This window comes from Fopius arisanus, unplaced genomic scaffold (assembly GCF_000806365.1).
Source record: "Fopius arisanus strain USDA-PBARC FA_bdor unplaced genomic scaffold, ASM80636v1 scaffold00003, whole genome shotgun sequence".
NCBI lineage: Eukaryota > Metazoa > Arthropoda > Insecta > Hymenoptera > Braconidae > Fopius > Fopius arisanus.
In genome coordinates this window covers 1,917,140-1,937,854 of record NW_011887742.1, presented here as the reverse complement: position 1 = coordinate 1,937,854, position 20,715 = coordinate 1,917,140, and the positions used below count along the sequence as shown (strand labels likewise).

Genomic DNA, 20,715 nt, shown 5'->3' with positions numbered 1-20,715 from the left:
ATTACCATTTTTCACTTTATCCCGAGGGGTTATTCGTCTTGGAGAACAATTTATCTGGATTTCATTGAGGAAAATAAGTGTATCAGTGTGTCAAGTGACATTAGGAACGGTTTATTTGAGTATGAAAAAGTGAAATTAACCGGCAAAAAGTGAAGCACAAGTGATGAAAGGTGTTGGATTGTTGTGGTAATGGGTTATCAGGCTGTTGTCCTGGTGTTTTTGGTGGGGATGTGACGGTTTAACGTCATTGAATGCACCTGACGTACGATCGATAACAATAGTGTGGGCTGGTGCATCTGTTTGACGATAAAAAATTATTGTTTTGTGAAAAAGTGGGGACTTGTTAGGGGAGTCGAGCGAATATGTTGCCCAGGAAAGAGGGACAGTTGGAGCCTTATGCTCTTGAGGATATGATCTCTGATCTGCAGACCAGGAGAAATGCTCTGGATAGTGATGATGATGTTGGGGATCCTCATGAATTGCTTAAGCAGAGTGAGAAGGATCTTGTACTTGCTGCTGAATTGGGGAAGGCATTGCTGGAGAGAAATCAGGAACTCACCAGACAGTCTGAGGCACTTGCTGAAGAGTACAGCAATAAACTTGAGGTGAGTCACTAATTATTCACACGTGGAGAGAGAAAAATTGGAAAAAATTCGGGGACAATTCAGTTGTTATTCTGGCAAGTCTCTTTTCAGTTGAATTACGTGTCGCGCAATTATTCAAGTCATCAATTTTTAATTTACTTTGATGACAATTTTATTAGTCAGGTTTTATTAGTCCCTTTTGGAAGATAACGTATCAGATATATTCGGATTAATTCGGGATTTTTGCTGATTGCAAAAGCGAGTTGTGAGATTGTCGCAGGTTTTCAAATCTTTTTTTCTATCTTATCTCGAAGTCTATTCTTGAGATTCTCTGAGTTTGTGATTGTTGATTAAATTGTTGGGAGGGAAAATAATTGCGGGTCTGTGTCCTCTTCAGGTTTTTGTTCTTATATTATTATGAAATAGTTGGATTGAATGTGGATTACAAGGGATTGATTGATTTTTATATATAAAGGACAGACACGTTTTATCAGATCAGTTGTAACCCACATTCGCCCTGAGCAAATTATTTCTGTTATCGAACTCTGATTTAGATGCTCGAAAGAAATGCCCTCCAGTGACATTTTTAGTTTTTCTACTCGTCGCAATCATTCATCAAATATTTTTTATTTGAGAAGACATGATGAGGTGTCATGTCGTTTAGGAGTAAGTGAGAGCCTTCACTTTCTCTGATCTATTGGTTTATGGTTATTATTCCTTGGGAGATGGATAATTGATGGCTCAGTACCGATGCCTGGTTGATCACTGGCAATTGCTCCTTTAAGAGATATATTATGTGTATGTAAAGACTGTAAATGAGATTTTAAATCAATCATTAATTGATTGAAGAATTCTTTTTCAAATAAATCGGACACTGAATTTTCTATAATTTTTTTGGTTTTTGGAGTTTTTTGGGTTTGGAATTAAAAATTATAATTCCGTGGAATATCTCCAGATCTGAATTTGAAGATTTTTTTCTTCAAATTTCAGAGTAATTTCGTAAAAGTGTCCTATAAGAGAGGAAATATGAAACATTGAACTTTCGCGATTTAATATTAATGTGACCGAGATCCGAGGTTGGTGTGGAAAAAGTGTTTACGATTTCATTTGCATGTTTTTTTTATTAGACGGTTGTATCGCCGTTCCCTTTCTCTCGGGTGTCTCGTGTCATAAGATTTTTTATTCTAGCAGGGGAATTTACGACCCCCAACATAGACCTCGATGCGAAAACATTTCTTGGAGATTTGCCAGAATATTCCTGGGGGCCGTGATAAAATCATCGAGTTAAAGACATTGTTCTCTTCTCCATCTCTTTAATTCTTTAAATTACACAATCTTCAGGTCGACGTCCATTTAATATTTGGAGGATTAAATCGGTAATTCGAAGGAAAATGGAATAATAATGAATATATAATCGAATTTGATAACGCAATTTTTTTGAATTGATAGAATTTTCAAATTCATACATTCCATTCAACTTTTTTCTACAGATTCTAGAATTACTTAACATTTGTTTTCTCGTATTGCCTCACTCCGACATTTTCCATAATTACCGGGTAAATAAAGAGTGACCGATATTTCTCTAGGAAATTACAAAAGTCGATGGAATTTCTCTGAATTTTACAGTAAAAAATAAGAAATTTTTGCAATGACGGAATGAGAATTTCGGTGGGACATGATGAGGCAATTTTTTCAGTAAAAATGAAAGTGCGAATTTGTGCTAGTACGACCCTGAATGACGCAAATGAGCGCGTGGGGTACGTTGACATTGAGTTGTTGAGTCAAGACATCCCAACGCACCTGATACGAGTGCGATAACAACGATTGACTGATAACAAACACCGGTCCGTAAAATGGAAATTTAAGATACGATAAAATCGGAAATTTTCGGTGGATAGGATTCACATGCAGGAGAAAATAACGCGCGAATTATGAAAAAAGGGGAATTTCACTCTTTGATAATGCAGAGAAAACGCGATTTTCTTGGATTTAAAATAAAATTCAGATAAAAAATTTTAATATGTTTATTTCTGGGATTGTATGTACAATAAATAATGGGATTCGTCGATGTTCGGAGAGCCACGAAAGCGTGGAAACAAGGCTTGGGCAACATTAAGTTTAAAAAACACTGGAAGAATCTAGCATGTAACAATGACCGGTACCACGGTTCGACTGCCTTACCGTGCTTTTATGCCTTTTTGACCCCAATAATATTATTGACGATGATTGACATATTTATTATGATTTTTGGGTCAACCGTGTGTGTTTATTTCGACGGGACGACAGACAGAGATAAAAATACATTGACAACTGCTTTTTTCTTTCAAAATCATTCCCAGTATTCAAACGGTCAGAGAATTTTTATTTTTTAAACAATTATTCATGTTCTCAATAATTAATTCCCGTTTTTCATATTCAATTAATTCAAGTAATTGAATTCATTCATTGATTTATTATTAGATATGAAGAAATTGTTTTCTTTTTATGATCTTCAAGGAATGAGCTTATGATTTTTCAATTGGTTTTCATAATTAAATAATGAAATATCCACTGGATTATTTTCAGTGCCCACAATTGGTCAGTTTTTTTTTTATAAATTGGTGAGGTATTGTGGGCGAAGCCTTAGGGAAAAATCACCGACGTACAAATCCACGAATCCCTTTAAAGCTAATACACTTGTTCCATCGACATTCCTTCATTCACTTCCTGTATTTCTCCGGTTGAAAGCCCGACAATATTTCAATTTGCAAAACTTATATAAATTCTCAAGCTCCGTGGAGCCAAAAAATTATAAGCCTAAGGTATAAATTACTGAATGATAGTGGCACGTGCCCATAACGAAGAAGTACTGAAATAATAACCCAACAATTGTGGGAGAAGTAGTTGACATTTCCGGATGTTTAATTACAAAGAAATGGCATTAACATCCTGATGTGTCTTCAAGACACGCAGGAAGTCGGATGAATTGACACCTCTTGCCTCACAATTGAATACAGAAATGGAAAATCTTGGATTTATTCAAATTGTTTGGGCCCTTTATTTTTGCCACGTGAGGGGAATCCCGGACTGAAAGACGTGCACGCAAAATACATCCGGTAACGACTGCATGCGAGACGATAAATAAAGAAGAATCCTCAAAGGATGAAATGTAAATGTCCACTTTTGGTATTTTAAGATGAAGAAATTGCAGTCCATTCATTTCCTTTGTTCCCTGAATAATGAAAACTTCACTTTTTTCTTTTCATCAAGAGGAAACGAATAAAAAAGGGTTGAGCAATAAAAATTCATAAATTTTTAACTCTAGATGCAAAAGGTTGAATAAATTATTTATATATCCTGAATAAAAAATAATAAATGGTGGGAATAGGGACGAGTGATTTAGTTGAATGAGTCAAGGACTGAATGATTCCCAAAAATGATAACGATCACTTTTGATAATGATGTTAATAATTACGAAGAATAGAGTTCTAACGAGACGTGGCATATTGAGACGTCAGAAATAATGACTTGGGAAAAAAACATGCGCATGAATAAATAATAAGACAAATAAATCAATTAAATAATCACATAACTCGTCATTTGGGATAACTAATACGAAATATACGACAATTGTATTGCAATTTGTAATGAATTTGTAATGACCCAATTGACGAGCGATGCGAGACACAAATATGTACGTGAACTCGAAAACTACTTGCGATACTGGAGAATTACTCGTTGTAAAAATATATATATATTTATTTTAATTTTCTCCAGATAATTTATTTCAGGGAAATAAGGAATAGGGAATGGATTTTCGCGTTGAATATTTGTGGCCTGTTATTTTCACGGGATAAATACATATTTACAGGCGGTGGTTAGGGCATTTATGCTGTCCTGTATGCGGAAAATAGTCATACACTTGTGCTTTTTTTTTACTCCTCTGGATTCACCCAGATACGCAAAACTATGCAATTCACCTGCATTCATAAAACCGCGTGAACTCTTTTCAGTGCCTCATGCATTTAATTGGCGGTGTAAAACTAGTCTAACCCCGTTGTTCTTCATTACGATAATAATTAGTCCCCGCCAATTGTTCTGTTTACTATTTTTTTATACTTTTTAGATATAATTGGCTCTTCATGACCCAGTGGTAATGATAATTTTTAGGTTTTTGTTTAATAATCAGAGTGGGAAGATGAGTGTTCATTCATCAATTTATTTATTATTATTTATCACCTCAACCCTTCATTATTTTTTGCTCACAGAATTTTTTTATGATTCAGAAATTCGAAAAATAGGATTTTAATATTGGCGGAGGGAATTATTAAATTATTCAACTCTTGAGTATTTTTTTTCACTGTTTAAAATATTTGGAATTGTCGCAGCGCAAAAATGAAATAAATTTATTTTATTCAATATGTTTAATATATATTTTAGATTTTCATACTTTTTCTACGTGCTTGTTTTAATTGCGTGTACTCTCTTGTAATTTGTAAAATTCATCGTGAATTCCTAAAATATTTTAATTGCTGTTTTATTGAGGGTAATTTGCATAATGGATGGATGAATTTTGCGTTTTTATGAGTTTTGAAAGTGCAAACGCCTTCACTTTCCTCAGAATATTCGAGAGAATGGTATTCATTTTTTATTTACACTGGCCATGAAGATACACGTTCAGATAATACAATCGCCACAATGCCTTGAAAAGGTGCATTACAATGACAATTGAAAAACCCCAGGGGCAAGTGTTTGCTGAGCTCGAAATTTTCAACCACAAAATATTCTACCTGCTGAGTTTTTCAAGAAAACTCACTATTTTGAGAAAGCACTCGAGGAAATAATACCTCGTACAATATTCTCCTTGAGTTCTAGTACTTTTTAAAGTCCATGGAATAATTTAAATAATTATCTCGAGAATTAGAACAAGTCGGGCAGTCGTTGACGGAGTTCAATTGAACCAGAACAATTGTAAAATATCAACACTAATTATTTCCGTAATTTCTACTGGATTTTCAGGAAGTGAATAATTTTTTATGCTCTAATGAAGTGATCAATAAACAACCGACTTATAATTCAACTGTGAAATTGCAAATCGGTGACCAGAGGTGCCGACTTCAGGATTAATATTCATATTGTTGAGGAAATTGCAATAATAAAAGTCTTGCAAAAAATTATTATCGGGTTATCGATCGGCAGTTGACGATTATTTATTTATCTCAGCAAAAATTCGCGTCCGGTGGTGCTAATTGTTTTTGTAAAATATCAAATGAAATTCGATTATCATTACGTAATCTAGTAATTGATCCAAGGGAGGACTGAGGTGGTAATAAATTGGTGGAGTAATTTCCCTGGGAGTTTTCGTGTGAAAAATTTCATTGTAATCTACGAAACATTACAATGTCAGAAATTTTCTTGGGAGTAATAATCTTGGGATGAACTGTCGGCCTGAGGTCGGGTTATCGTCGATCGATTCTCTTGGACGAGGGGCCAGGCAAAAAGGGGACCGGAAGTAGAAATGAGACCGTTAGGATGGGGTGCATTGTGGAATACCACCTGGAGGTCCTTAGGGTAATTCGGTACTCTCCATGTGCATTAAATATTTTTTATGTTCAGTCCTCCAATTATCCGGGATTGTTCATCATCACTTGAATTATGAGAGTCTTTGCAGTTTTACGATGTGAAAATCCACTTAATATTTTGAATAATTACTTGAATAATTAGAAACACCTGTCAGAGGGCTTTAATCATCGAATACCTTAATTAAATTACTGAGAGAAAATAATCAAGATTCATTAGCGAATCAAAATCATCTAATCCAAACACGAAACATCATAAATTTTCAAGTTTATAAAATTCCCTGACAACTTAATTAACAATAATTCAATTATATTAATTTTTAGTTTAAACATTGAGAAAAATCAGTCTGTCATTAACAATAATAATGATGATTAACAATAATAAGTGAACAAACTGCCCAGAGCTCTATGAAAAATATAAAATGACAATTTTTTTGTCGTTCTTTGTCTTTCTGTAATTGTTCCATTTTTTCGACAATTCTTCAACGTTTATCCTGGGTCTAAAGGAAACAGAAGCCCTTGATGGCTCCACCATAATTACCCGTTAGAAACCCCATGGCAGTTAGGGCGTGAGAATACCCAATAGTAAGAACACCCAGGAAACGGGAAGCGCGAATGAATGGGAAGAAATAGTTTGTAAAAAAATCCATCATCCTGCCCTATAAAGTCTGTAATTATCCTGCTCACTGATCTTTAATCATCTTTCGGGTGACTTCTTTATTTATTATTATTTGTGTACCCCCAAGGATTTTAAAATAAATAAAAAAAACTGCTCTCGATGGTTCCACGTCTATATTTCCCAAAAAAAAAATTCAACATGTCAATTTAATGAAATTTAAATGCGCAGGTGCGATGATAGGGATGACACGCAGATAATTATTATAAATTATAGATAAATAAATAATATATATAATTAATAAATGAAGACTTGATTATTAATCATGATCATGGAGATAAATCATTTTTCAATTTTCGATGAGAAAGTATTTGTTTGAACTATTTGAACACGCGGTAATTTATCGGTTAGAAATGCAAGTACATCGACCATACGAGCACTTGAGATAAATATCCAATTCCACTCGGTATGAAATTTGAGATGGAGAAAAAAATTCGTGAGCTGAAGAAAAGAGAGAAAAACAAAAAGGCAAAAATATTTCTCGGGGATGAAGACATCAATGAAAAAATACTGGGAAGTAGATCAGGAAGTGCCTACGACTGTAATCTCCAGGGATTAATTAGCATCCTTGTCATTAACTCTTCAGAAATTACGAGAGAAATGAACTCGTTACTCTGGAGATGGTAATAATAATCAAGGTGAACGTTGTCGATGGTGAGAACTTGAAAAAAAAAAATGTGAAACCTTCGTAGTTTGAAGAGAAATGAAGGAGTAAGTCAATCCGTTGACCTTGCTAATTAGAAGTCCAACGAGGAACAACATTACGCAATTGTCTATGTATATTTTCTCAATGCCGGTGATTCTATGAAATTATTATGCAGATAATAATGTGGTAATTAACGAGGGGAACATGAACTTCCTGAATCTTCAACGGAAATTGATATTAATTCCTTATTCGGAAGGTCAGAAATAAATCAAATTTATATAATTAATATAATTAATCAAACCCATTATTATTATTATATTAATAATAATTATTATTTTCTCTCATCCCAGAAAATATACAAATGTTTCAATATTCCTATAATTAATTATCTGATTAATTAATTAATTCAAATTCACCATAATTTATTTCAAGTATTTCCCGATAACAATTTGAATCGATTGATTGAATTCAATTAAATTCAATTATTCTTGATTGATATAAAAAATAAATGACTCAGTGGAAAGATCGATGTGATATTCTGATTGTGAAATACATGAGACCTTTGAGTTAATTATTTTTGCCTCATTCTCCTTGGTAATTGCTCAAGACATTGCGATAGTATTCACGAAATTATCACTCTCTTCGAAGATGTTAGAGTAGAAAAGTAATGCAATTGTTCCGCTTTTAATCCGTTCTCGTGGATTTGGTATTTTTTTTTATCCATTTTTTCCTGAATATACCAGATCGTTCACGGGCCATTGCCGATGCGATTACGACCACCGGTTACAATTATACCTTCTGCAACGATACATCGAGGGAAAGTAACTCTAAGACGTAATACACTTCTAGCCAATACAAAATTAATCCCGACAACTGCATCTAGAATAAAAAATGATAAATAAATAGACTCCAGGATCGATTCACCATCTAGTGAATCCGTATAAACATTTCAAATCTATTGATTATAATTAGATTATTAATTAACCTGCACCAGGAAGTTCAATGCTAGATAAAATGATATTTTATCGGGTCTTAAGTGAACGTGTGATTGTCTCAATCGATTAATTATCATCGTTTATCGATTGTCAACGTCACGAAATTAATGTGTCACCGATTTTCGGATGTATGAGATAAATATTATAATTTGCAACTGCAAAATGGCCGTCTCAGTCAAGACACTCCCATTTTCCTCGTTCGTTGAATCTCGTATATTATTTTTTACTTTCTATTCAAAAGGCACAACTTCGCCGCAGCTTCATTGATACAGAAATAAAATGAGAAAATTGTTGAGCGATATCTCTGCTCGCTCGTTGACTCCAAAATGTATTGAATATTAAATAAATTCATTGTTGCTCATCCGGAAAATGCACACCGATTTTTTGTAATGATAAAAAGTCCATTAAAATCACTTTCGCAAAGGAAATTAGAGACTATCAAATGTTTTATTAAAGAAAGCCTATATTTTTTATTCTGAAATCACTCGTGGACAATTGATGATTAATAATATTGTCTCAATAATTATAAGATTAACAATATAAACGACAGCTGAGAAAATTGTTGTTATGACAATTATTTCTAGAAGTTCGAGAAATTACTGGCGAAAATTAGAAGAATTTGTTAATTGTTTATACCGATAATATCCAACAATACTTTTCCCTCCAATTGCAAAACATCGAAGTACCTGATTAACAAGTCAAATTGTTAACCTTATCACCTGTCGGTTTTGTTTTTACGTAATTGCAATAAATATCTTCTGTCAGACCTGCGGCTGACTCATACCCACACGAATGATTAAAAAAAAAATCGATAAGACTCATTCGCGATAACAGATGTTCAACAACTTTCCGATGATAATTAATCAATATCATAAACTTTTTTCTACGAATGACACGAGTGGAGAGTGAATTTCGATCAATTGAACAATTATTTCAATTTTTTATTTCAATTAGTTAATATTTCCGATTTAATTTCCGATTAATTAATTCATTGAAATTTCAATTTTCCTGCGTTTCTGTAATATTCCCAGAAATATTGTGAACAAATTAAAAAAATGGCGAATTATTTCTCAAAAGCTCGGGGGTTTAGCCTTTAGCAAAAACACGTTTTGTATATTAACTAATACTAGGAAAACCTGTCTGATAAAATAAACGACCTGCGTCATAACTAATAATTCATATCCATTGACAATGTTTCCTTCGGTGTCCCGCGTTTGCACTTCATTTGGTAAATCGACGGTGCAATAAGAGAAAATAATGCACAATGCGTTTATTACCTCTCTCCCTCCCGGAAGTTAAGATTCTTATCACCAGTCCATCCAAACTGTTGTGCAAACATTCCACTTCCCACGATCCAACGAAAACAATTCCACCGATAGGAGTGATTGTCTGGAATTTAAACCGCCATAATTCATTGGCACTTGATACGCAATTTAAAAAGTTGATATAAAGAAATGTAAATAATTAATAAGTGGGTCACTGTCACTGCCTCGGTGGCACCTTCAATCACTCGTCACTCGTCGTGCATTCAGAATAATTTGATGATAATTAGATAAGGGCGAGTGACACTTGCAGCAATGAGAGATGACGGCTGACCTACGATTTGTTACGAGAAAATATTTCTGGAGAGTGAAAGTCCATGGGCATTCGCAGTTATAATTAAAAATACTAGAAAAAATACTAGAACATAATGTATACAATTGAATTGTCTATTTTTCCCTTTAAAAATCCATTTCCATTCCATTTAATCTATTTTCACTGGAAATCTGAGAATCAACGGCAAAATATTCTAGACTAACATGAAATTAATGTTTTCTTTTGACCCCAGGGTCTATCCTGATTTGAGTTTAATTACTGATCCAGTGATTAATGACTTTTTAAATTACCGCAAGTAATTGCGCCGATTTCTTTAGGATTTTCTGCTGCTGGAATATTTTCTGCAAGTGCTCCCGTGAATTTGTTGGGTTGAAAAAACGGGACTTGATGATTGTCTCGGAATTAACGAGGCAGAAGTACCCAACAATGAGATTATTTACTCGCGTTAATTGTCACAGAATTACCGTTAATTTCGGGGGCTTGTGCCTCGGAGTTTGTGAAAAAATAGATTGTAATAGTAACGGATTAAACCGACGATAATCATCAGTAAAAACCGTACCAAAGCATTACCTCATTGCAAATAAATAATAAATAATGAAAATACATACAAAAATAAAAATCAATACACAATTTTTTATTTAGCTCTCCGTCTTTTTGCAGAGCGAGACCGATAATTGGAGCTAAACCAAATTAATTCATTCTAGTTTATAAATTAATTATCGAGTGTGTTTAATTATCCGGATATAATACACAATAAATAATAAATAATGAATTAGGTACTTTATTTATAATGTTTGAACAAAGAGGTTGCCATGACAAATATTCAGTGACTCATTCGAAAATACCGTTGGATTTTTTTTACCTCTGCATCTCCAACTCTCCATCTCCGTAATTTCCTGTACTCACATTATTATTGAAAACCGGCTTACATTACAACTACATTTACGCAGCTTGAACCAGTGAAAATTATCCGAGTCCATGACTCACCGGCAATTTAATATAAAAAAAACAAGAAATAGTTTAAAGTTATCGCTTTTAACTATCAATTTTATTCAAATACTTTTACACACGTCGTCATTACATTTTTCTTTTTGCACGCATGATGACTGTACGTTACGTATTTAATACCGTGTAAACTGAATAAAATTCCTGTTTTGGATACTTAGGATGTCCATAAGGAAATTATTAATTCTAATTCTCTCTGGCGTGTTAGCACGTGAGAAAGATGTCAATAATCCATTTTTAGTGACGACAGAAGGCCCTCAAGTGCATTCCACGTGAATGCAATGACACTTTCACGTTTTGTTCATCGAATTATTTATGCCTTTCTTTTCCAATTTCTTTCGTGATTCCAGGAGAGATTCCAGGAGAGAATATTCCATGAATTATAAATCCTGTCATTTTTTTTTTATATTATTGAGTATTTTTTTCGAGGTGAATGGTCAATTGGTGTAATGAGAGGGAGTAGTTGTATGAGTAGTTGTAACAGTTTTTTCTTCGGATTTACTGATCATATCGGGAATTTGTTGTCGATCCCTGAGCGATTTGGAGGAAATCCCAAGGGATTATTATTTTTTTAATTTCATTTTTATGTCATACGTGAATTACAACTCGTTTCCCACCTTTCACACGTTTTCTAGGTTTTGTGAACCCTATAATAGTGTTGGGAATTGGTCGATGAGTAACCAGGGGAAACCAAGGACACATTCCGTTTTGCCTCGGTAAAAGTCCAAAAAGTCTGCCTGAAAATGGTTTCCATAAAAAATTCAACACAATTACGCATTAATTTTTTTCGGTTTTTTCTTGTCGATCTCTCATTCGAGAAAAATCCGGAGAAATTATTCCACCGTTTGAGGATTTTTATTTATTCCAATTAGCACTGGAATGTGATTTATTTTTAAGGAGTTGTTATGCGGAATTATGATTATGATTTTCCTATGATTTTTTGCTATTCCATTTTTTATCAATTCTTTCACTCACGGTCTGTATTCCGGGTTACGAGGCCTTTTTTTTTATTGATTTCACCACTCCTTCGATATTGTGTGAAGGTAATAAAATAGTCGAATAACTTTGGACAACAGATTGAATTTATGAATTCCCTACGAAAAAAACTCGTGAAAAAAAATTTTTTTAATTAAAAATTATTTTCCAAAACGAGAAAAATCGAGAAAAAACGATTAAACAATTTTTATAATCAATTTCATCACGACAAAGTCGACCCATTTTACCTAATCCAGTAATTTTCATGAGTAATTACCCAATTCTGGGAAATTTCGAGTGAAACTTCAGTTGGGCTCATCGACAGCTTATGAATTTCTCAATTGAATTTCAAGTACCTGGGTAATTAGCCCCACGCGGTGACAATTGTCCTAGATATGATAACCTAGATAAAATATCAGATGTAATGGATTACGAAGAGACAGCATCTGCTCAACTAGTCTTCACAATTCACTTCATTCACGGTTGAGTAAATTCATGACTCACTTTCCCCCATCGCCTCATATTTTCCCCCCTCATTATTTCTTCATAATAATTCTCACGTATTTTCCAGATTATTTTTCAGAACAAAGACTATCCGAATCTCAATTCCGATTCTCATTTACTTTTTATAGTTCAACCTAGATTGCTGTTATCACTTGGAAGGATTAAACATCTGTTCCCTATTAGATTTCTCTGGTATTTCTATTGACTTGGAGATCAATGGATCTATTCACGGTTTCATATTCTTTTTGGTTTATGAGTTGTTTTGAGTGGCCATCGATTTTACCTTATCGAAGTAGCTGTGCATCTGTTGCTGAGATTTATCCAACCATGGAGTAAAAGGATGTAGAAAATTTCGACTTCAATTCTACCGCCTCCATCCATAAAATTCGATAAATATATAAACAATTGACATAGTTCTTTAATTTTCAGAGTCATTCTCTGATCAATTAGTAATTTATTTTTCTATTCATCGTTGCTTTCTGCAAAAATGAGACTGAAAAACACTGACACGAATTTTATTTATTTATCATCAATGACGAATGCTCACTAAAATCAAAGATAATAATTGAAAAGCGGCGAAATTAATTACCCCAGAAAACACAAAGTGTTCAAACCACAAAACCTTGTATGTAATAATGCAATAAATCATGGAGTTGATTACGAGCGAAATTATACAAAATCTCTAATTTTACGGAAATGAATAAAATGTGAATTCATGTAATTTCGTGTGATTGATTTAATTGACGTAATTTCCGCGAATAATTGCTGGTAATCAGGCTATTTGTATTTATGATGTCGGCTCGAGTGGGGGGTAATTCAATTAATACTTGTGAGTAAATATTGAGAAAGGGGGAGAGAAGTGAAAGCGGAGTGTATACTTTAATGTTATCGAATGCAATGAACAAAAGATGTTTTATTAACAAAGGATCGGCATTATTCCCTTTTAATCCACTTCACCCACCCTAAAGTCCTTGTCCCTATTGATTATATAATGACGATATTCCACCGCAATTACTAAATAATTAATCAACTCACTACAAAATTAACATCGAAATTTGACAAATCATTTTGTAGAATAATTCTGATAATTTATTCCTCAAGAATTAAATCTGTAATCCACACTGATTTACTCTATCAATTAATTATTAAATTATTAAATGGAAATATTTAAATGGAGATATCTAATTATTTCTATTAGCAATAATTCGTGTTGGATTTTGAACTTGATTTCAATGCGATCTCTCTTAAAATATAAAATCCCAGACATAAATCATCACCACTTAATCCCCACCTAAAATAAAAATTCAAACAGCTACAAACATATCACGCAATCCATTTGTTTAATTGTTCAGTGGATTCGCAGTTGAGTTGCACAACGATTAACAACCCGGAGGTGAAAACAAAGGGTTCAACCATGGACAATATTACGTACACACGTGTACAATTGAGTGCAATAAGACAGTTGAAAAAGAGAGATTTTAAAATGAAAGAGAAAAATATAGCACTCATTCTTTATCTCGGAAAGGTAGAGGAATTGCCAGCTATTTTTTTTTTTTGCGTTGGGAGTATCCGACGTTCCTCAATACTCGTATTAAGAGCGAGAGTTCAACTTTTACTCTGAACAATAACGTAACGCTTGAGTCTAGGGTAATGGGGAAAGAAAATTGAAGAGTTTTATGGTTAAATACGCCATAAATTTGCCATAAAGAAAACGGAGATAGATAGGGAATCGAGTGCTGAACAAAGACTTCTGCTTCCTTGAGGACCTTGAAGACGTGTTCTTTACGAGAGTTATTTCCAAAGCCTTTCCCTCGGCCTGAGGAAGAGATCTTCAGATATACAAACAGAAATAAAACGGTGGATACTTGTTTTTGCTTCGTGGGCGGATGATTCAGAAGTTTCAATACATACGTCACCACAACTTGCTCAGAATCCTTATGATTCCAATGGAAATTGTTATTGGAAGTGTCTTTGGAAAGCTGATCACGTGGAGCCTGTTGAAATGGACAGCCAATTGCGAATCTCTTTCGTCAGATTTTTGTGTCAATCGTTTTATTGAGAAATATCGGATTTTTTTCTGCTACGGTAGAGAAAACCGATTATTTTTAAATCTCTTGAATATTTTTAACAATAAGTTAATTTCTCGCGTTGAATATGCAATCCTGCATTCTCTGATTCACGAATGATTTAATTCTGAATCATTCCAACACTATGATCTGAGTTTACAATTATAGACATTGCTTAATATTACCTCATGCTAGGAAAACGAAACGAAAAATAGACATTCAAATGAAAAAATGTACAATTCTTCTGAATTTTCTTTTAGTGTCTGGAGCAGGAACGTCATTTGCTACGGAGAAGATTGGAAGAAGCTAAAGGTGAGAATGAGGCACATGTTCTGGAGCTTCAGGCTGATGTGGAGACCCTGAGGAGTCAGTTGGATGAGCAGAGTGAAAGGGCTAGAAGGGCTGAGAGGGAACAGGCGACTTTGGTCGCTGAATTGACTGCTCAAAATACGAGGCTAGCTGATCAGCTGAGAGAAGCAGCTAAACAAGAGGAACAGCTGTTGGCTGAGGTGAAGGTACTCAGGGAAAAATGCGCCGTCAGGAATACATCACTTCAGGATCATGTCAGCAGTTTGGAAATTCTCAGGGATGAGGTAATCCTCTATTTTTACATTGACAATTTTCCCAGTAACTCATTAACTTATGCCTGATAAATCGAGACGAATTCAAATCCAAAAATCATTATTTATTCACACAATGCATTAATTTAAAAAATATCATTTCTTCATCAAGATGTGCCAGAATTTCATCACGTGATTCTCAATAATTCATGATTATTTCGCAATAAAAAATTATGAAATCAAATTGAAAGAGCGAATTGGAGGAAAAATCCACGATTTACCTCCACTTTGTCTGTTATCTTTTCGTTTATTGTGTGTCAAAATATTTGTAATGACTTTCAGGTGCAATTTGTATCAGCACAAAGAACAGAATTGGAAAGGCGATCGTTGGAGCTGCGTGAGGAAAGAGCTAGAGCTGTGGCAGCCCTGGAGGAAGCGGAGGAAAGGGCTGCAGCCTTGGAGAGACTCAGCCATGAAGCGGAACACCGAGCTAAACTTGCCGAGCAAGAAAGGTAAACACCTCTTTCAACTAACAATAAAAATTCACTTGCGAAATCCATAAAGGGCGATAAGTCGCTAATTCGTGATTTTACAGACCTAAAAAAATTTCTTTCCGGTCTGAATTCCTCGAAACATTATAACTTGCGCTAGATCTGTAATAAACGAAGTGGTAAACTAGGATAAGTCCATTTTTTCCCTGATATAAAATGATATCGCAGAAATGGCGGCCTAATTTCCACTTTTAATTAAATAAAAATTAATACATCAATTGACTTTTCTAGTAAAATCAATTTTCGGAGTATGGGACAATCGGTGATTGATTTTTTGGGTGGAAAAAATTGTGTTATCGCTCAAATGATGGGAATTATCTAATCGTGATGCACGTGAAGGACTGATCAATATTGGCGTTGAACGTTCAAATCGAACGGTTCGTGGTGACCACCTACGCGGTGGCTCTAAACTTTTACGACCCACACGTCGAGAAAACGTGATTCGCCGTGAGGTACTCGTGCGAATCATCGAGTTCCGGCATTCATCGCTGACTCGACCCACGTCATTTTTTCAAATTACTCTTGACATTGTAGAGCTCTAAACAACGTGAGAACTAAAATTAACATCAACTCATTAAACCAATAATCACAAAATCCCTAATCAATCGATCTAAATACCACAATTAATTGAGGACGGATTAAAAAAGTTACCCTGGCATCATGATCTCGCAGAGATAATTGAATTTGTGTTCAAGTTTAAAAGGGAGTCTTAATTGAATTAACAATTAAATCGTATTTGCAATTGTAAAAAAAAGCTGTGGGTTAAAATCGGATTGAATCGAGAAAAGGGAAAAACCTCTGGAAAAATTGATAATCGCGAAATGATTCGATCGGATCGCTGGAGGAATAAATCTGAGATAAAATTATTGTTTTAATTAATTAAACAGAGATGACCTAGCAGCGGCTCTAGCTGCGATCGAAGCACAGCAGAGAGGCAGGTCTGGATCGATACACAAGGCACCGAGGTCATTGCAGGCGGAAATGGAGTGCGAGGTGAGCGGAAGTTCACTTGGTGAACCAGAGGACATCAGGGCGGAAGTGGCGAGGGCGTGCAAACGTCTCCGAGAGCTGAGTACACAGTTGAGACGGGGTGAGGACGACTCAGGACTCCAAAGTGACTGCGACGAGTCTATGGTCGTTATCATGAATGGCTCCGATACTGAGGTAATAAATTATTTATTTTTATAATTAATATATTTATGTGGAATATTAATGTGAAATAATTGGACAATAATTTATCTGAATTAATCCATTAAAAATGCAATTTTATTCGATATTGAAATTGTATTCATGAAAATGATTCAGTGAATGCAGAAATATTAAATAAATAAATAACTCCATTGTTTATTGAATTTTGTTTGTAGGGTCCTGGAGTACTTTCAGATCTTGTCGAGGAGATTTACAGTTTGGCCTTAACCGGAAGAGGTGCGCCAGGTGAATTAAATCTGGCAGTTGAACTCCACAGAGTGACGGAGGAGTTGGATCACACTAGACAGCAATTTAAACAGACCCAGGAGGAATTAAAGCGTCGAGGTGAGGCCCTTCTTGACACAACGAGTAAATTGAGTGTCTGCGAGGCTGAATTATGTGGAGTCAAGGAGGAACGTGATAGAGCACGTGGAGACATTGAGGACTCTGAGCTTAACAGAGACGAAGTGATTGCCCAGGCTTATTCAGTTAGGGATCAGGCTGTTGCCAGGAAGAATAGGGCTGAGGTGGAATTGGCTAGGACGAGAATAGATGTACTCCAGGTCAATAGTCAGCTGATGGAGGCAATACAGCAGAAAATTGAGCTGAGTCAGCAACTGGAGCAATGGCAGATGGATATGCAGGCTCTCATTGATGAGCATGTCAAGAGTAAATTGACACCCTCTAGTCCACAGCTCAATGGCAGCTGTGGGGGAGATAGTCCGGATGTCAGTGCTCCAGCTAGGAAAAAGAGAAGTACTGGCAGCAGTAGAAAAATGTTTGGACTTTTCTAATTTTGTGATTTTAGAGGACTTTTGTACTTACGTATTATTCTCTACGGTTATACAGTGGAGAGGGAAAAATGAGTCAGTGGAAATTATGGAGTCGTGGCTGTTTATAAAATGGAGTGTTTTTTTTTGTTGATTAATGAAAACGGTGAGGAGGTTTATCAATTGCATTTTTTTTTGATACTCTTGGGTCGTTTTATCTTCGGAAAATGCTAGAGATTTTAAAACTGTTTTTATGAAATGTGGGTTCTCTGCAGTGTATGATTTTTGGGACCATTTTGTCAGCTCATAATGTAGAATTTAATAACGATCGAACTATCTCCCACGAATGATCTCTAGGAAAATTGAGATATGTTTATCAGAGTAGGTGATTCTGAATGTGATTTCAGATGTACATAGTGTATGTTGAATGACTAGTAAAGTATTTTATCATGTGCTTAATACAGATTATTCTGTTAGGGTGAAAATTGACTATGCAAGCTCCGTCCGCATCGAAAAATGTGACTTAAATGAATTTTGAAAATATTTATATTGTAGGGTAATTGCGACAATCATGTATGCCATGATTCATCAAAAAAAGAAAGAAAGGAAGACAAAACGAATTTTTCCTTTCTTTTTAACGAACATTTGAAAGTGCAATAATTTTTATTGGATTTGAGTTGTGGGACGTATTTTTCTTCTGTCTCCTTTTTTTTAGTTAATCTACTTCCAGAGGAAAAATCTTTCAGAACTTCATCTCAAATTTTCTAATCTATCGTAGAACTCCCATCGAATTTTCCCAAGTGTTCGTTTTAAAAAAAAATACAAAGCATTCTATTAGATGTTGGGAATCGTTGCAAAAAAAAAATTGTAATGTTTTTGAAAATCAGTGACATATCATTTAACAATGACAAATGTAAATAGAATCATTTTATCTCCATCATTTGAAGGAACATATGAATAAATTAATTTTATTCACAGAATTTCCTTGATATTTCCATATTATTCCTTTTCTATAATTTACTCCTATAATAATATACAAATGAACCGTCTACCGAGTTCTCTTTGAAAACGTTTTTCATGAATTATCGATCGATCTCCCCGAAGACGACGTCCATGGTACCAATGATGGCGACGATATCAGCGAGGAAGTGTCGAGGGCCGATTTCCTGGAGTGCTGCCAAGTGTGCGAAACCTGGTGCCTTGATTTTGCAGCGATAGGGCTTGCTGCTGCCATCACTCACGAGGTAAACTCCGAATTCACCCTTAGGAGCCTCGATACATGTGTAAGTGGCACCAGGTGGCACCTGGAAGCCCTGACTGAAGAGCTTGAAGTGATGGATGAGTGCCTCCATACTTGTTTTCATCTCCTCACGACTGGGTGGCACTATCTTGTTGTCGTCCACTTTAATTTCACCAGCTGGCATTTGATTCAGACACTGCTCGATTATCCGGAGGGATTGTCGCATCTCTTCGACACGACACAAGTACCTGGGCAAAAAAAAATAACAGGACGCATTATTAAATTTGTGAACTCAAGTAATTTCAAATTTCTTTGGCATTGGTATAAATATTTTCACATATTGATTAATTAAATTATGTAATCCTTAACATCAATACTTCATCCATTATTGAATATTAATTAATAGAATCATTTTGTAAATTCAAGGAAAAAAATTAATATTATGATTACCTGTCGTAACAATCTCCCGAAATTCCAATGGGCACGTCGAAGTCAACAAGATCATAAGCATCATAAGGTGCAGTCTTCCTGATGTCCCATTTGAATCCAGATCCACGAAGCATGACACCACTGAATCCCCAGTCGAGGGCCTGCTGTGCAGTCACAGTGCCCACATTCATAGTCCTAGTCCTCCAGACGGTATTCCTCGTCAAAAGATCCTCAACCTGATCGATCTGAGCTGAATACTGTCGGGCCCACTGATAAATATCATCCATTATCCCCAGAGGAAGATCTTGAGACACTCCACCAGGACGAACATAAGCTGCATGCATACGAGCTCCACTAACTCGTTCGTAGAACTCCATGAGCTTCTCACGTTCCTCAAAAAGCCAGAAAAATGGTGTCAAAGCTCCAATATCCAGTGCATGAGTTCCAATTCCCATAATGTGATTGAGGATTCGTGTAATCTCAGCAAACAATGCTAAAAATTATTTTTAGTTGTTCAAATTATTCGAATTTGAGATCAATAATTCCCCGGGAAAATTAATTACAATCTCAACTTACTCCTGATGTACTTAGCACGCAGTGGCACCTCGATATTCAACAATTTTTCAATAGCCAGGGAGAAGCACTGCTCATTACACATCATGGAGACATAATCCAGTCGATCGAAGTAAGGAAGTGCCTGCATGTACGTTTTATACTCAATGAGTTTTTCAGTGCCGCGATGAAGAAGGCCAATATGTGGATCAGCACTTCTAACATACTCTCCCTCAAGCTCGAGTACCAGACGAAGTACACCATGAGCAGCTGGATGCTGAGGTCCAAAGTTGATTCTCGTGTTCTTGACATTTTTCTCAAGCTGCGGTGGTTTCTCCGCAGGTGGCATGTATTTCCATTTGATTCCATCATTGGGGACCATCAGAGGTCCATGAAACTGCTTGACATAGTCCTCATCTGGGTACCAGTGTCCCGCATGCCTCTGAGGACTAACCAATTGCCAATAAATAATCAAATAACAAATGACAATAGCAAGTGCCCACTGTCGAGGTTATATTGTTATATATTATTGTTACATAACTCTCGTCAATTGCCTCCGATTTTTTCGATGGCTTTGTTTATTGACTTACTTGCAGGCAATTAACGCCCCGGAATTCTGCAATAGGATCTTTCCATCCGGGACGAATGCCCCGGATTTCTTCAAAACTGTCCGGAGAACACCCGCGGCCATCTTCTACCTTAGATGGCCAACAATGCGCAAAGGGATTATTTCCGGTTGCGCATCACGGACAGATATTTAAAAAAAAAGTAATTGGCACTGAGAGAAAAATATCAATTTGATGGCAGAATTAAATTAATT

The 20,715-nt window shown here is 35.4% G+C and overlaps 2 protein-coding genes across 2 annotated transcripts; one reads left to right on the top strand and one right to left on the bottom strand.

Moving 5' to 3' along the window:
- The first annotated feature begins 340 nt into the window (after positions 1-340).
- LOC105269869 (bicaudal D-related protein homolog) lies at positions 341-18,654 on the top strand. The gene is made up of 5 exons (XM_011310447.1): positions 341-605; positions 14,866-15,198; positions 15,508-15,677; positions 16,604-16,880; positions 17,081-18,654. Exons 1-5 carry the CDS (start codon positions 363-365, stop codon positions 17,696-17,698), a joined length of 1,641 nt encoding a protein of 546 aa, XP_011308749.1. The 5' UTR covers positions 341-362; the 3' UTR covers positions 17,699-18,654.
- LOC105269875 (NADH-ubiquinone oxidoreductase 49 kDa subunit) lies at positions 18,615-20,637 on the bottom strand. The gene is made up of 4 exons (XM_011310454.1): positions 20,486-20,637; positions 19,920-20,344; positions 19,365-19,836; positions 18,615-19,162 (listed from the first exon to the last, which is right to left on the bottom strand). Exons 1-4 carry the CDS (start codon positions 20,584-20,586, stop codon positions 18,757-18,759), a joined length of 1,404 nt encoding a protein of 467 aa, XP_011308756.1. The 5' UTR covers positions 20,587-20,637; the 3' UTR covers positions 18,615-18,756.
- Positions 20,638-20,715: the final 78 nt, after the last annotated feature.

Bases quoted from the DNA above. Each gene is read 5' to 3' on its own strand.
- LOC105269869 (XM_011310447.1), top strand. From the start codon at position 363: ATGTTGCCCAGGAAAGAGGGACAGTTGGAGCCTTATGCTCTTGAGGAT. The intron at 606-14,865 runs GTGAGTCACTAA...ATTTTCTTTTAG, and splicing joins AGTACAGCAATAAACTTGAG to TGTCTGGAGCAGGAACGTCA. The intron at 15,678-16,603 runs GTAAACACCTCT...TTAATTAAACAG, and splicing joins AAACTTGCCGAGCAAGAAAG to AGATGACCTAGCAGCGGCTC.
- LOC105269875 (XM_011310454.1), bottom strand. From the start codon at position 20,586: ATGGCCGCGGGTGTTCTCCGGACAGTTTTGAAGAAATCCGGGGCATTC. The intron at 20,345-20,485 runs GTAAGTCAATAA...GCAATTGGTTAG, and splicing joins GGGGCGTTAATTGCCTGCAA to TCCTCAGAGGCATGCGGGAC. The intron at 19,163-19,364 runs GTAATCATAATA...TTTTTTGCCCAG, and splicing joins TCGGGAGATTGTTACGACAG to GTACTTGTGTCGTGTCGAAG.